Source organism: Protopterus annectens, chromosome 4.part1 (assembly GCF_019279795.1).
Source record: "Protopterus annectens isolate FY-2018-M chromosome 4.part1, PAN1.0, whole genome shotgun sequence".
Lineage (NCBI taxonomy): Eukaryota > Metazoa > Chordata > Ceratodontiformes > Protopteridae > Protopterus > Protopterus annectens.
The window spans coordinates 373536247-373552279 of NC_056734.1; the positions used below are offsets into that span (position 1 = coordinate 373536247).

Consider the following 16033-nt stretch of genomic DNA (forward strand, 5'->3'; position numbering starts at 1 on the left):
CAAAAAGTGTTTAAAGTAGACAGGTCCAGGATAGGACGCCAAGAACGGTCTTTTCTGGGTACCAGGAAAAGACTAGAGTAGAAACCTTGTCCCTTTTCCTCTTCTGGTACAGTCTGAATAGCCTTTATGCTTAAGAGAGAAGAGTACTTGCTTTTGAGCCTCTGCCCACTGATGTGGGGGTAGATCTGGCCAACCGTTTGGGGTTGGCAACATGTGGAAGTAAAATCTGTATCCTTGGGAAACTATATTTAAAACCCATTTGTCCTGGGTAACGAGTTCCCAGATTTTTGCATGTAGAACAATCTTTCCCCCCCAAAGGGGCAGTCAGTTGAGAAGTGCTTGGAAGTTTTAAAGTTAAGTCATTAAGACAGTTTACCATAGGGGGGAGTTTTACTACAACCAGATTTGGAAGTGGGGGCCCCCCCACTGCTTAGTCCTGTGTGTAGCCTGGGGACTGAAGCCTGGGTGTTTTGCTGGATCTCTGTTTAGACTGCGAAGGCCTCGAAGAGGCAGGAAAGGACTAATTCTTAGAGGGCCAATGCCTACTAAATCTTGGAGGTTGTACTTGTAAGAAATCTAACTTTTTCCTCTATCTTTTTAAGAACTTCTTCTGCCTTGTTGCCAAACAGGCGGTCTTGACTTAAGGGAGCATCCAGTAATTTAGCTAACATGATCTGGCAAGGATTGCTCCTTAAGCCAAGCATACCTTCTAAGTACAGACCCAGTGATAGCAGCCCTGCAAGATGCCTCAAGTGAATCAAAACCTCATTGCAAAGTAGGTTTTCTAACCTGTTCAGCAGAATGCATTAAATCCTGTAAATCCTTATTTTCAGCACAATTAGGAATTAAATCCAATAATATGTTGCTGATACTAACATATGAAACTGGCAGTTTAAGGCACTAATGGCCAAGATTGCAGAAGTGTATACCATTCTTACCCCATCTATCCAGCGCCCTGGAGTCTCTATCAGAGGGGGTAGGATTTTTGGCAGTAGTAGCTTTAATGCCCTTGGGTCCCTGTGAAATGGTCTCAGGATCCGCAGTAGGATTTTTGAAAAGAAACTTGTGAGAATCAGGAACCCTGTAATACCTATCAAGTTTTCTGGGAGCAGGAGGTAAAGAGTCAGGGGCCAAGCTAGATTCCGAAAAGGCATCAACCACCATGTCTAGTACAGGAGGGATCACTAAAGGCCTGTGCTGGGGCAGGAGTAAGAAATCCCTAAGCCTCTTTTTAGTATCAGAGAAATCCTGACTTTCCCAACGAACATGCTCCTTAAGAGTATGCAAGGTTTCACCAAAAGAAAAATCCTCTTGGGGGGGGGGGGGGCAGAGGGAATAGAGTCCTCAGCATCAGAATCCTCATAGGTAGATAAGGGTAAATCCTGGTCAGAGGAAACAAATTTCAGAATCCTGGTCAGAAGCATCATAAGCAAACTCAGTCCTAGGTCTCAGAGGTGGAAGGCTGGCTTACCCTGATTAAAGTAATAAGGTCTTCAGCCATTCTTATTTGTTTTTTAGGCATAGAGGCCTGACCATGCGGTCTGGGCGTCTGGTTTCTAGGCATGGTTCGAGTTTTAGGCCTTGAAGAAGATGGGGTCGGTTTAATATGCAAGTCAGTAGGCCTGAATACACCCTCAGAAGCCGGTGCCTGCACAGCGGCTCCGGACCCATCCAAGGTAGAGACATCTGCAGGTTCCACAGTTGAAGCATCTCGCGGCATACCGGACTCCGAATGGGTCTCAGTAGAGGCCTGTGAGTCTGAAGTAGCAGGTATCAGGGAAAGCGCCTCATCGAGTACCGGCGAACTGGTAACTGGTTTAGGAGAAGCGGCGTCGGCAGCGTTGGACCTAGGCGGCCTGTCTCTATCTTTGCATTTGTTTCGGAATGACGTTAGTCGGATGGCTTAGCAAAGAGATATCTGGATAACTGAACCGAGCACCAAAATATTTAGAAACGAAAATATACAGACTGATAGTTCGTTGTTTAAATAAGGCACAAAGCCAACAGCGAGGTGCGTCGTGGTCAGGACCTAGGCAAGGAATACAGTACAAATGAAAATCCTTATGAGGTATTTGCTTTCCAGAAGAAATGCAATTATTTACTTTTACTGACATTGGTTTAGAGCAACAAAAAGTTTCCCCAACGGGGTACTTGGCTTTTAGTTGAAGACTTTGGTTCTAAAACTCGAAAACGAAAATTTCAGGAGTCGGTCGACCGGCACTTGCAAACTGCTTCTGCTTCGGGCACTGCACGGCAAGAAAGATTAATGTAATGGCGTCAGCTGCATGTTTCATACCCCAGACTACCTGACGTCACAGAAGAATAGACAGCAACCGACGCAGGACCCAAGACTTTGTTAATCAGCCCGACTGTGATGACTGCAACAGTGAAGCACGAAGAACATCATTAGTATAATTTTAACTGCTGCCCCCATAAATGTAGCACCTTTATAGGACAAGACATTCTCCAACACCAGTTTTACACCACACTCAGCAAAAACTATTCATCTACTCTTTTAGGAGACCAGACTTAAACCAATGGCTACATCTTGCAAACGCTTACCGGAAACATACTACTAGGCCAAACCAAAAAAAAAAAAAAAAAAAAATCAATCTTGAAAAAATGATCTGTATACTGCAGCTAACTCCACTGTGCAAAGGGATGAAGCCTTGTGACCCACACAACCTAGGACCAATTAATGACTTGGAAGTTGAAGCGAGAAAAAGGACAGCAACATTCAGCAGCTGATGCCAGGTCATCCATCTGGGGAAGCAGTGTCCAGCATTCAATACATGGTATATGAAAAATCACCAAGTTCTGCCAAAATGAGTTCAATCAGTACCATTCTTTATACGCATGTAGGACATGCATTTTCAAGAGTGAAGGTACTACTGGCCTTCACAATACATCACAATCATGCTAGTCACTAGGAGGGAGGATTAGGGCTGAAAAATTCTAACGCTGTCTACATGAGCGCCTTCAATGACTAGATCTTGCCTACAGAAATTGACAGGACTAATCTAAGAAACGGTACGGCTAATGGCTGGCAGGATAACACACAAGGATATACACATTTACATAACTATCAAAAATACTGCAAGGTAAGATGGAAGATTAACAAGGTAACTTTCCAAACGTGAAGTAATGACTAAAAAATGATGTTCTGTAACAGAACCAGCCTTAAGAGTTAGGGTAAGGAGCAAGTCTAGAGAGAAAACAGTCACAAGCACAAAATAAGTAGACATCAAAACTCCTGTTACAAAGGATGCACATGTGCACGTATTACTTTAAGCATTTGTAGTTCGCTTGAAATTGACTAGGATGATCCACTTGCACATTTTGCACAGATTCCTAAATTGACTGCAGTTCACTCAACCTGATTTGCAGCAAGACAAAATGAAACAAATCAACAAGAGGCAACTACAAACTTGTCAAACTTACTTCCAAACAATGGCGTTCTCACTTGCTTTATATTTGGCCTTGCCTTTCATGCAGATTACTTGCACTCCACTGGTGTTAAGGGGAGTTGGAATACGAACCTATAAATGGACAGAATATCAAAAAAAAATCATTAAGTGCCATAGAATTATATATAAATTCAACACTAAATGTCAGACTAGTTTAAAACTCACTTAACTATCCAACGGCTGACAATTAGAGAAACAGTCACACAAGCCATTTAGGTGTTGGTGCAGAGGAAGACTTCTGTTGTTGAGAAAAGCAAAATCATGAAGATGTACCTTGCATAGAAAAAAAGTCTGAAAGATGGCAGAATCGGTCATCTTTGGAGACAACAAAGGGGTGAGACTACCTGGAAGATACTTCCTAGGATTCTATTTGCTGCTTACCCTGCCCTTTCACTCTGCTTCCAATGGTGCAGTCCAGGTGTGAACATCCTCCTCAAAGCATTTTACTGCTCTGCTAACATCAGTGTTACTCTTTATCTGATACTTCTTCACACTAGGAATGGTGTGGTCCATGAACAGCACTGTCCACATGGAGACTCAAATGCCACCTTCTGCCTGCTTAAAAGTGAGGCTTGTGTCCCAAGTGCAGTATTTTGCATTTGTTTACAATGAAACTCAAATATTGCCTTTCTGCTCACTAGCTTAGCTTTCCCAAATCCTTTGCTAGACTATTCCCTTTATCCTTTATTCCTCCAGCAAATAGGTTAATCCTGTTTTCTATTGGTTTACAAACACACTAATACTGGACCCAGGGCTGGCCACTGTTGCCCATTAGTCACCAACTTAACTCCTGACATTACCCCTATCTAGTTTTCTCAGTCTTGGTCTTACCCACAACTCCTCCAGTTTTCTTCAGTCTCCTGTGTGGGAAAAGGTCAGGGGCCTTGCTGAACTCCAGGCAGGCTACGTCTACCAGTACTCCCCAGTAAAATTCTCCTGTAACCCAGTCATATAACCTGGAAAGTGTTTGAGTGGCAGCTCCTTGCGTCTGTGAACCCATTTCAGTTACTGCCTTGGAGACTATCAGCCTCCCTTCAGCATTCTCTGACCTTCTCTGCTGTTAAGCTAACAGACCTGTAGTTCCTTAAATTTTTTTCTGCCTCCCCCATACAAGTTGACCAAAACTGCTGCCTTACAGTCGTATGGTACTTCTGCATTAGCCAGTGATCTGCTTAGTACCTCAGTCAACACAATGTACAGCTCTGAGGACTCTGGTCCATGCACTCGCCTAACAGCAGCCATTTCCCCTTAGAATCTCCTCCCTCCCTGCTATGGTGTACATGGTTCTCTCCACTGTGCCCTGTCTCCCTCTCAGCATGGCACTCTTGCCTTGCTTTCCTTTTTCAAGGAAAGTGGCTTATTCAGGTCTGCCCCCTCCCCCCCGTGTTTAGTACTCTCTCCTCCATATCTGCTCAGTCTGGACAGTTCTGTCCCTCCCTTCTTTTTATGTACCTAAAAACAGCCTATGCCTCCCATCTTGATCCTTTCCATCAACTCTCTTTCAGTGTTGGCCTTTGCTGCCCCTTACCATCTTTTGTTGCTTTGCTACTCTACTTGTACTATGCTTTCTACTCCTCAACTCCTCCATTCCCTCCAGTTGTTGATGCTTAGTAACTATTTGTCCAGGCTAGCATTAAGACCAAACTGAATATTTCAGTAAATTTGTGCAGAAATATCATAAGGGAACATACTTCAGAAACTGTATAAAAAACAATTTACATCAACACACAGAAGACTTACTTCCATAAAAATGGCCAATAATGCAGAATGAACTACAGCATGTTACAAGAGTGATTAATCTGCAAAGTCTATCATTCTGAAGTCCTTGATCACACTATTTCACCAATGTACAATATTTCAGCTTTGAGTTGCTTTATTCAAATAATCAGATAGATGTGCATAGTGCAGCCCTCCTGCATGGTGCACATTTCTCTTACCTTGCTGCTTGTACTCCCATCAGGCAAAAACACACCCTGCTTTACAGCAATAACATTACTAGCCCCAATTATAAATGGCACAGTCAGACCAGCTCAATATCAAGATTTACCATTGGTAAATTAAAAGCAAAACGACACCAAACTTACACAGCCAAATAAGTTTATTAAATAAAACAAAACAGCAAACGTAAGCACTTTCACGATTGTCGCTTAATCAGACAAAACAGACATCTGTACATCTAGTTTATATATCACGTTAGCAGTCAGCTGATGCTTACAATACAAAATCAGATGCAACTCAAAGACCTTAATTTTAAAAAACTATAAAATATATCATGACTAAAATACTGTTATTCTCTGTAAAAATATATACAATAGTCACTATCTATGCATAAAAAATATAAATATATGTACACATATATAAAATAATAAATAAAATATATATGCTGTCCCTCTCTCTCAATGCTTGAGACGACAGGACTTCAGAAAAGGTTTCAAAGATGTTAAACCATTAAGACCAGGGTGTCTTTCATCATTCAATAAGAGAATCCATTTCTGCTCTGTGTGATTCTCTATACCCCCCCCCCCCTTATGCTCGGATGCATTACTTGAATAACAAAAAACTTAAGTGTGCATGCAGTCTGTTTGCTTTACATGATTGGCTAGGGCATTGCTTTCTTTACAATTATTGATGTCCCTAATATATTCAAGGATCCTGTCTTTAAACATTCTATTCGTTTTGCCCACATAAAATACAAAACATTTCTGACAAAAAGAAAAGTATACATTTGTTGTTCGACAATCAGCACAACTCTTGCTCATAATAGTAAATTGTCATAGGGGATGTGTGAATACTGTGTTGTTGTAAATGTGCTGGCATGCACAACACCATCTGCATGGAAACGTGCCAGTCCGCATAGAATGGATTGATCTGCTTACACTCACTGTTACATAAATATTGTTCAGGGACTTGTTCCTAAAGGAAAAAGACGGAAAATTTCCAATCTATTCCATTAGTCCCGGTACCTCCTGTAATAAATTCCAATTTCTTTTAATGATAGAAGTATATTCATTCACATCAGTGGAGTACTGCAAAACATCTCTAAACTTAGCATTAGCTGGAACAGAGCCATCTCCATTTTCACTGTGTGGCATCCCTCAGATATGACCTGCATCTACTTTGTGTCCATGTCTCATCTATGGTAGTCTCAATTTCTTTCATCGAATAGCCCCTGTCCAAGAACTCTCTCACTGTTTCTAGTGCCACAATCTAAGCACCCTGTAAACTTGCCCCTTTAGCACATTTCTAGGAATGTGCCTGGGATGCATGCTTGTTTTATGCAGCAGAGCATTTTTCCTAGTTGGTTTCCTATATATGCTACTATTAAGTTAATTCAAATCTGACTTCTTAACCATCACATCCAAAAAAATAATCTTAGTCATTGAGCATTGATGAGTAAATCTTAGGAAGTCGGTAGTAGTATGCATATAACTAACAAAACTTTCAAGTTCTTTTACACTGCCTTTACACAACAAAAAATTGTCATCCACAAATCGGACATACAATAAAATCTGTTCAAGAAAGGCATTAGCTTCTGACAGGAGAAAGTGCTGTTCCCAGCATACCAAAGCTAGGTTACCAATTCATTTACCATTAGTAATTGTTCAACAAATCGGGATTACCTTCAAAATACTTTTCCTGCAACAGGTCTGCAAGAAATATTGGCCATCATACATGAATGTGTACTCCCTTTCATTATTTTTAAAGGTTTTCTCTTTCAATATTGATATCACACAAATTCAGAGATAGTAAATTGATTTTAATCTATTACTTGGACGGTTCCATTTAGGTTTTATTCCTTCATTTAAATTCATCTGTACTGATCTTAACTCCATGTCTCTAACATTTAAAACAATGAGTAATAAGGTCACACAGGAAAACCAACTTGTTAAAAAACACAAAGAAAAATCTAGCAAAGCTAGACTTTTCACTGTGATACCTTAAACGTCTTGTATCAGAGGCACCATGGGATATATGCAAATTACCCTTTAAGTATATCAGTTGTTTCAGCTAAATGGCAATACTGAATGTCCATAACTTTTTCTTTTACTTTTAAGTCTACTTATGGATAATTTCAGGCCAATAAAGAGAGGTTTGGCTTTACTGGCCTGAAACTGTCCATAAATAGACTTAAAAGTAAAAGAAAAAATATGGACATTCAGTATTGCCATTTAGCTGAAACACCTGATATCCTTAACTCATTACATCCAAGTGACACCTCCAGGTGCCTCCTGATGCCTCTAGACATCAAATATTGCTTGTTCATATTTGCATCAATAATTTCAAAACCACGCTATGTGCAAGGTTTAAAAAGACTATCTTAAAGCTTGCAAAATGGCAAACAAAACTGCATTACTATTTGACCTTTGCCGAGTACAGGTAAAGAGATATTAACTGTTTTAATTATATTAATTTATATAGATATAATTAACACATTTTTCTAAATACCTCAACAACCAAGTAACACAGAGAACTCCCTAGCCTCATATGAAAGCTCTCAGAAAGCTGAATAAAATGCTGCTGACAGTACGTGTGTAACTTGAATGATTGCTGTGATACTGCAAGTTGTTTACAAAATATTACAAATGTAACGGTTGCTGTTTTTACTGAGACTTATAAAATTCGGTTTAAAGACCTAGAACCTAAAGAATATTGCCACTATAAAAATAGTTTGCGCTGAAGAGTTTGCCATTTATACTTCTTTTATAATCCCTATGGCTCCAGAGATATGAACATCTGTCTGAAATGTGAGAACATAATTTAATTCATTGTCCATGCTGGTGTGAATGACCAGAGACGTACCTCCCTGGACTACATGAAAAGAGACAGAGGAGCTCTCTGAGCATGTAGCCCAGGCCGGTATGACCCTGACCTTGAGTAGCATCTTACCCTCACCAAGAATGATGCCACAGTATGAAGACAAGATTATCAATTTCAACAATTGGCTTAAGTATTGGTGTCATTCAAAGGGGATCCAATGCCTGTCAGCCTGGGATGACATGCTCGACAAGCCACGATGCTTCGCTAGGGACGGCTTGCACCTGTCACCCCTGAGCTTTCGGATATTGGCAAAGGCTCTTGCTACCCCCATAGTGCCTTTTTTAGGCAAGGCTCAAAAGACAAATCCACCTCCATAGGTATCACAAGGGATAAGAAACTAAGAGTAATGCTACTCAACGCCAGAAGTCTAAACCTCAAGATGCACGCACTCGAAACTCTCCTTAGAATGGAGAACATCGATATCTGTGCAGTAACAGAAACCTGATTCAAGGCTCTCAAGAGCACCCCAGCACTACCAGGTTATACCTCATACCATGCTTTTCGGCCCAAAAACTTGGACCGAACCACAAAAGGAGGGGGAGTATCAATATTTGTCAAAGATACCCACATCTCCAGGTTGGTGGCACAGCACGAAGCATCAGAGACTATCCATGTGCAACTAACAGTGGGTAAAACTGCCATCCAGTTTATAGCCTGCTACAGACCACCCTCCCAAACCCAGGAACCCCACTCGGCCTTCCTGAGAACACTGGAAAATATGAAGGTCTCTCCAAACACCATTATATTGGGTGACTTCAACTACCCAACCATAGACTGGGAGCATTACTCTAGCTCCAACACCCTAGCCCAAAGGTTCCTAGAATTTATAAACTCAAATGCTATGGAACAACTTGTTACCACTCCCACAAGAGGGGAAACATACTGGACCTGATCATCACCAACATGGGGACTCTATGCTCCAGACCAGAAGTGTATCCCTCACTGGTAAGATCAGACCATAAACTAATCTCACTGGATATTCACATCCCGACCCCACCCCATGCCCAGAAAACCACAGTGAAAAACTTCTCTAAAGCAAATTTCACACTCCTCAAAACCAAGGTGGAATCCTTCAAAGCCCCCGGGCCTGTAGATAATACGGCCCAGACCGCAAAATCCTTTATAAACGCATTCTATGAACACCTTCAGGAATGCATGGATCATGCAATCCCAAATAAAACCAAGACCCAATCCTCCAAAGGCAGATGTCCTGTCTGGTGGACCCCAGCCATAAACAAACTATACAATAGAAGGAGGAAGCTACTACATGACAGAGCAAAATCCCAAAAAGGGAAGGCATCTCTGATCAGTATTAGACGATTTTGAGTGCCCGTAGTTTTTTGCTAAGACCAGCTTTGAGAGAAAAATTGCATAGGACACTAAGGATAATCACAAGGCTTTCTTTAGTTATGTTAGGAACCTGGGTGGGAATTCCCAGATATGCTCAGAATTAGTCCAAAATGACAAAAAATACACCGAACCCACAGACATTGCCAACATCCTAGCTGAAAGGTTCAGCGCCAACCCCCCCCACCAAAAGGGCTAATATCTATCCCAGCAGAGTGCTGCCCCCCTGACATCTCAGATGCTCAGATAAGAGCTGCCCTCTCCAAAGCAAGAAACACAGCATCAATGGGACCAGACGGTGTCCCAGGCTGCGTCCTACATGAACTCCAAGAAGAGCTAAACCCAAACCTAAAACTACTGTTCAATCTCAGCCTTACTACAGGATATGTACCCAAAGAGTGGCATACAGCAACAGTGGTCCCTCTCCACAAAGGTGGTGCCTCAACGGATCCTGGAAACTATCGCCCCATAAGTCTCACTAGCTTGGTCTGCAAAGCTATGGAAAGGATCATCATGGACATTATAAATAAAGATATTGGGGACCTGCAGACACTGGATCCTACCTAGTTCGGCTTTAAGGGCAGATCCTGCCTCTTGAACCTGGTCGATTTCTTTGAAACAGTCACCAAGGCCATTGACAAGGGGAAGGTGGTCCACATAGCCTACCTGGACCTCGCAAAAGCCTTTGATACAATACCCCACTCGGGCATTATAGATAAGCTCACCAGCTTAAATATAAACCCCTATGTCACTAGATGGGTTGCAAACTGGCTCAAGGACAGAACCCACATGGTTAGAATAGCTGGAGCCATGTCAGACTCCAAACCAGTTACAAGTGGCGTCCCACAAGGCTCAGTCCTGGGACCTCTCTTGTTCGGTATATATTTCTCAGAGGTACAGGCCAACATGGAAGGACTGTGGCTGACCAAGTTCGCAGATGACTGCAAACTGGGCGCCATAATAGACTCTCCAGCCGACACAAGCATCCTCCAAAAGGGCCTCATAGAAACAGACAACTGGTGCCAGAGCCATGGCCTCAAGCTAAACGTCAAAAAGTGTATAGTCATCCCCTTTGGCAAAAACAAAGTGCCCACAAATTACCACATAGGTGGTAATCCATTAAGTACAGAAGAAGTAATTAGGGACCTGGGGACCCAAGTTGATAGAAATCTCTTATTTGACAACCACGTGGCCAAAGTGGTTAGAAAAATATTTTATATAGCCCACCTAATCATGAAGGGATTCACATCTAGATCAGGGGAGGTCATCGTGCCTCTTTACTCATCCCTCATCAGGCCCATAATTGAATACAATGCCCCTTTTGGGATGTACCTTACCAGACACCTGCAGCAACTGGAAAGACCTCAAAAGTACCTCACCAAGAGGATCAAGGGGCTCAAACAGATGCCGTATGCTGCCCGGTTAAAGAAACTCCAGCTCTACTCAGTGGCATACTGCCTGCTCAGAGGCGATCTGTGCCTGATGTATAAAGCCATGTCCAACCCGGAATTAATGGACATGCCGCACCTCAGAAAATCCAAATCCCATCGAGCTACGCGCTTGAGGGACTTGAACCTCAGCACTGAAATAAATAGGACATGCTGGAGGGACAGATTCATAACCCAGAGGCTCCCTTCACTCTGGAATAAAATCCCAGTCCAGGTTAGGCAGAGTCCCTCATTGACGCTCTTCAAGAGGAATCTTGATGAGTGGATGGGAGATCATAGGTTTACCCCGGGTATCACTTCTGTGTCACTGTTAGACAGAGGCACAGTATACTAACCTTGAAAAAGGGCATAGCAAAATTAATTTAATATGGGTGGCGAAAGCCATACACACTCTGGCTAGGCTTATAAATGCCCTAGGGCAGATAGTCTAGTATGAACCTATGAACCTAATTCTGTCAAAACGCTTAAGTTCCACCCACTGGAAGTTACAGTGCAAACTTCCTGAGTTCCATTGGAGTGAATGAGTTAAAGGGTAATTTGCATATATCCCATGTTGCCTCTGATACAAGAGGTTTAAGGTATCGCACACAGTGGAAAGTCTAGCTTTGCTAGATTTTTCTTGTCTCTAACACTTAAAACGCTTACAACTTTCTTCAACATTTCCATTTTTTTGGTTATGGCTTTCTTTGATGCTAACAGAATGAGCCCTATTAACACTCTTGTAATTTCTTATCCTGACCTTATAGATTTCACTCATCCCCCAATATTTTCCTGACTAAATTCTGCAAAATCAGCTTTAAAATCTGACAGTTTTTACAAAATTCCGAAAAAATATATATTTTACAATCCCCAGACAAATTATGTGCACACTTCCAGGAAGCTTGAGTAACCTCAGGATACATTTTATGATGTTTATTGGGAGTACAAAAATATTTATGCAGACGCTTCCAACAAAAAATTTGGAATTTCCAAGATTTTGTGAATTTACTGAGTGAGGGGTCCTTGCAAATTTTCATCCACTACGCCTTTGGCAGAAAATACCAGATTCCTGTAACTATTTTCTATCATTTTGCCAGTTAATTTCTTCCCCCCCTCATTGTAACACTTCATAGATTCTGTTTGATAATTTCTTTGTTACTGACATCTGGGTTTCTGGCCTCTACTAAGTCTGGCTTTCCTATCTCTTTCTTTACCACCTTTTCATCATAATCTTCACAGATGTTATCTATCCCCCTCCACCTCAATATACAAGATATTATCTGATTTGTTTTACACTTTACTCCACAGCATCAGGGTTTTGTCTCATTTGTTTTGTTCTCAACAAAGAACAGTACTTTCTGTAAGTGGCCATTTATCAGAGGTACCGCCTTCTCAAGTGGTGATTTAAGTAACCCTCTTCTTTCGGCTGCTCCCGTTAGGGGTTGCCACAGCAGATCATCTGTTTCCATTTCTTCCTGTCCTCTGCATCTTGCTCTGTCACACCAACCATCTGCATGTCCTCTCTCACCACATCCATAAACCCTATCTTAGGCCTTCCTCTTTTCCTGTTACCTGGCAGCTTCATCCTTAGCATCTTTTTCCCAATATAATCTGCATCCCTCCTCAGCACTTGCCCAAACCAACATAATATTGCCTCTCTGGCTTTGTCTCCAAACCTTCCAACCTGGGCTGACCTCCTAAATCCTGTCCACTCTCGTCACACCTACTGCAAATCCTAACATCTTTAACTCTGCCACGTCCAGCTCTGACTCCTGTCTTTTTGTCAATGCCACTGTCTCCAACCCATATAACATAGGTGGTCTCACTACCGTCTTGTAGACCTTCCCTTTTACTTTTACTGGTACTAGTCTGTCACAAATCACTCCTGACACTCTTCTCCATCCTGCCTGTACTCTCTTCTTCACCTCTCTTCCACACTCACCATTACTCTGAACTGTTGATCCCAAGTATTTAAACTCATCCACCTTTGCCACCTCTACTCCCTGCACCCTCACCATTCCTCTAGCCTCCCTCTCATTCACACACATATATTCTGTCTTAGTCCGGCTGACCTTCATTCCTCTCCTCTCTAGAGCATATCTCCACCTCTCCAGGGTCTCCTCCTATTCCCTACTCTCACTACAGATCACAATGTCTTCTGCAAACATCATAGTCCACGGAGACTCCTGTCTGATCTCGTCTGTCAACCTGTCCATCACCATTGCAAATCAGAAAGGGTTCAGGTCTGATCCTTGATGTAATCCCACTGCCACCTTAAACGCATCCATCACTCCCACCGCAGACCTCACCGCTGTCACACTACCCTCGTACATGTCCTGTACCACTCTTACATACTTCGCTGACACTCCCGACTTCCTCATACAATGCCACAACTCCTCTCTAGGCACCCTGTCATATGCTTTAGTCCACAAAGACACAATGCAACTCCTTCTGACCTTCTCTGTACTTCATCACCACTCTCAGAGCAAACATCGCATCTGTAGTGCTCTTTCCTGGCATGAAACCATACTGTTGATCACTAATCATCACCTCCCTTCTTAACCTACTACTAACCCACTACTCTTTCCCATAACTTCATGCTGTGACTGATCAATTTAATCCCTCTGTAGTTACTACAGCTCTGCACATCACCCTTATTCTTAAAAAGTTGGTACCAAAACACTTTCTCCATTCCTCAGGCATCATCTCACTTTCCAAGACTTCATTAAACAATCTAGTTAAAAACTCCACTGCCATTTCACCTAAACACCTCCATGCTTCCACAGGTATGTCATCTGGACCAACAGCCTTTCCATTCTTCATCCTCTTCCTTGGTTTTGGGTGGTTCTTTAATTCTTTTTGAAATCCCTTGCTATTTCTTCTTAAGCATCTTAATCACCTGCATTTTGTTGAGACTGGTTTTATTTTTTGCTAAAATTGGATGAGGGCTTACAGAATCCCTTAGAAAATTTGGAAAACAGGGGCTGAATAATCTTAAATTCCCTCTATCAACTTACCAGTCTTGTTGCACACTGATCACCTCTGCAGCCAAAGGTCAAAATCTCTATCCAAAAGGAGAACTTAAAATCTCACTTTTATCGTCTGGGAGACTACAAAAATACAGCCAGGCAAACCTCACAGCACCAGTGGCAAAAACCCTTGAAGTATCAACTGAATCATACACACTGTAAAAAAAAAAAAAAAAAAAAAAAAAAAAAAAAAAAAATTTTTTTCTCTTTTCACTCAGTAAATAAGCTTATTTGTCCCTCAGGCTATTTTGACAGCAACTTTAACTGCTCACAGGCCCCTCTCCGGTCTTAACATGGGAGATAGTGAGCTACTTTGTTAGAAAAACAGACTCTCGGAAACCCGCTACTCTCTGATTCACTCCGCTTCCCTACAGTACCCCCATTCCTAGCCACTCCTCCTTTGCAAAAACTCTCCCTTCCTCTTCCCATTATCCAACATCCCTCTGCACCATATACACATGCCCTTCCTCTTTCCAAGTCTTATGCTCTTACCTCACATCCCACCCTCCCATTTCTACCCAAACATAATAGAACTCAGCTCTCCCCTCTGACCACTCTGATTTAGATATTCTGTGCACCATCTTCTAACTCCACTACACACACAACCTTACCCCATCACTCTCATATCTACCCTCTCATCACTACATCTACTCTTTCATTTATTGATACAACTCTACATATCCCTTAATTAAATCTACCCCTCTTAACAATTTCACTTCCCTTATCACTTACAAGTTCACCCATACAAGATAACAGCATGCTACTATACCTCCTCTTAACACCCATCCTATTCTTCCTCTTAGGGTTGTCATCCCATCACACTATCCTACTATACCCTCCATCACCCTCTATTACTCACAGTGTATAACCCTGCTATTCAATTCCACACTTCCCAGTCTCCCCCATATAATTTCTCCTACATTCAGCTTCATAAACTAAAACATTTCAATATTCCTCTCTCCTCTCCCAAACATAGCTCAAATCCACTGCCTACTATTCTTTTTTCACCAAACACTACTTCCTACTACACTTGTACTAGATGGGGACATAAACCCCAATCCCAGTCCATCCCCTCCCACCAACACTACCATTGTTGCCATGCCCACAAGGCACCAGCCTCTCTCCTCTCCACCAAAATACCCATCACTCTTTCATAAACCTACAAAGTCTTCCAAACAAAATAACAGAATTACATGCTTGGATTGCCCACCATTCTCTCCACATTTTAACTCTCTCAGAAACTTTGCTAAAACCACATATTGCTAACTCTGAAATTCTACCTCCCAGATCCATCATCTTCCGGCAAGATGGACTTTCTAAAAAAGGGGGAGGCGTCACTATCCTATACTCAGAACAAATTAACCTCTCCCCCCTCTCCTCATCACTCCCAAACTTCTCCCCAGCTGAACTTATCTTCAACTATCATTTCAACCTTCATAAAAAAATGGCCATAGTGTCTATCTATATACCCCCTGGCAACAACATTCCAATCCTTGAAAATATCTTATCCTGGAAAATATCTTATCCTGGATCTCCCAAAATATAGTATATGAAACAATCATACTAAGTGATGTTAATATTGACTGGAATAAGCTCTTCCACACCCCCTACAAGTTCCTCTATCAACCTATTCGGCTTCAGTGAATTTATTTCTTCTCCCACTTGTATAGACAAAATCTCCAGCTCCATATTGACTGGATCTTAACTTCCAACCGCCATCAGTATTCACAATCTCACCACCTTACCAGACTCATTAAGTGATCTTCTCCCCATCTCGATACTAAGGCTACCCTCTCAAACCCTTAAAACCCACCTCTATAGACAGTGCTGTATCCTGTCCAAATTCAATGCAGAAACTTTCAAAAGCCAACTCTCCCTGTTCAACTGGTCTCGCCTGTATAACCTTCCTCTAAATTATGCCATTCTTGAATTTAACAATATTTTC

General features: G+C 41.9%; 1 protein-coding gene across 1 annotated transcript in view; it reads right to left on the minus strand.

Annotated features, from left to right (window-relative positions):
• AP2M1 (adaptor related protein complex 2 subunit mu 1) overlaps positions 1-16033 on the minus strand; it is a 1300958-nt gene that overhangs the window by 293690 nt on the left and 991235 nt on the right. Inside the window, exon 15 of the mRNA XM_044070763.1 lies at positions 3442-3539. Within this exon, the coding sequence (XP_043926698.1) occupies positions 3442-3539 (98 nt within the window). The remainder of the gene's footprint in view (positions 1-3441; positions 3540-16033) is intronic.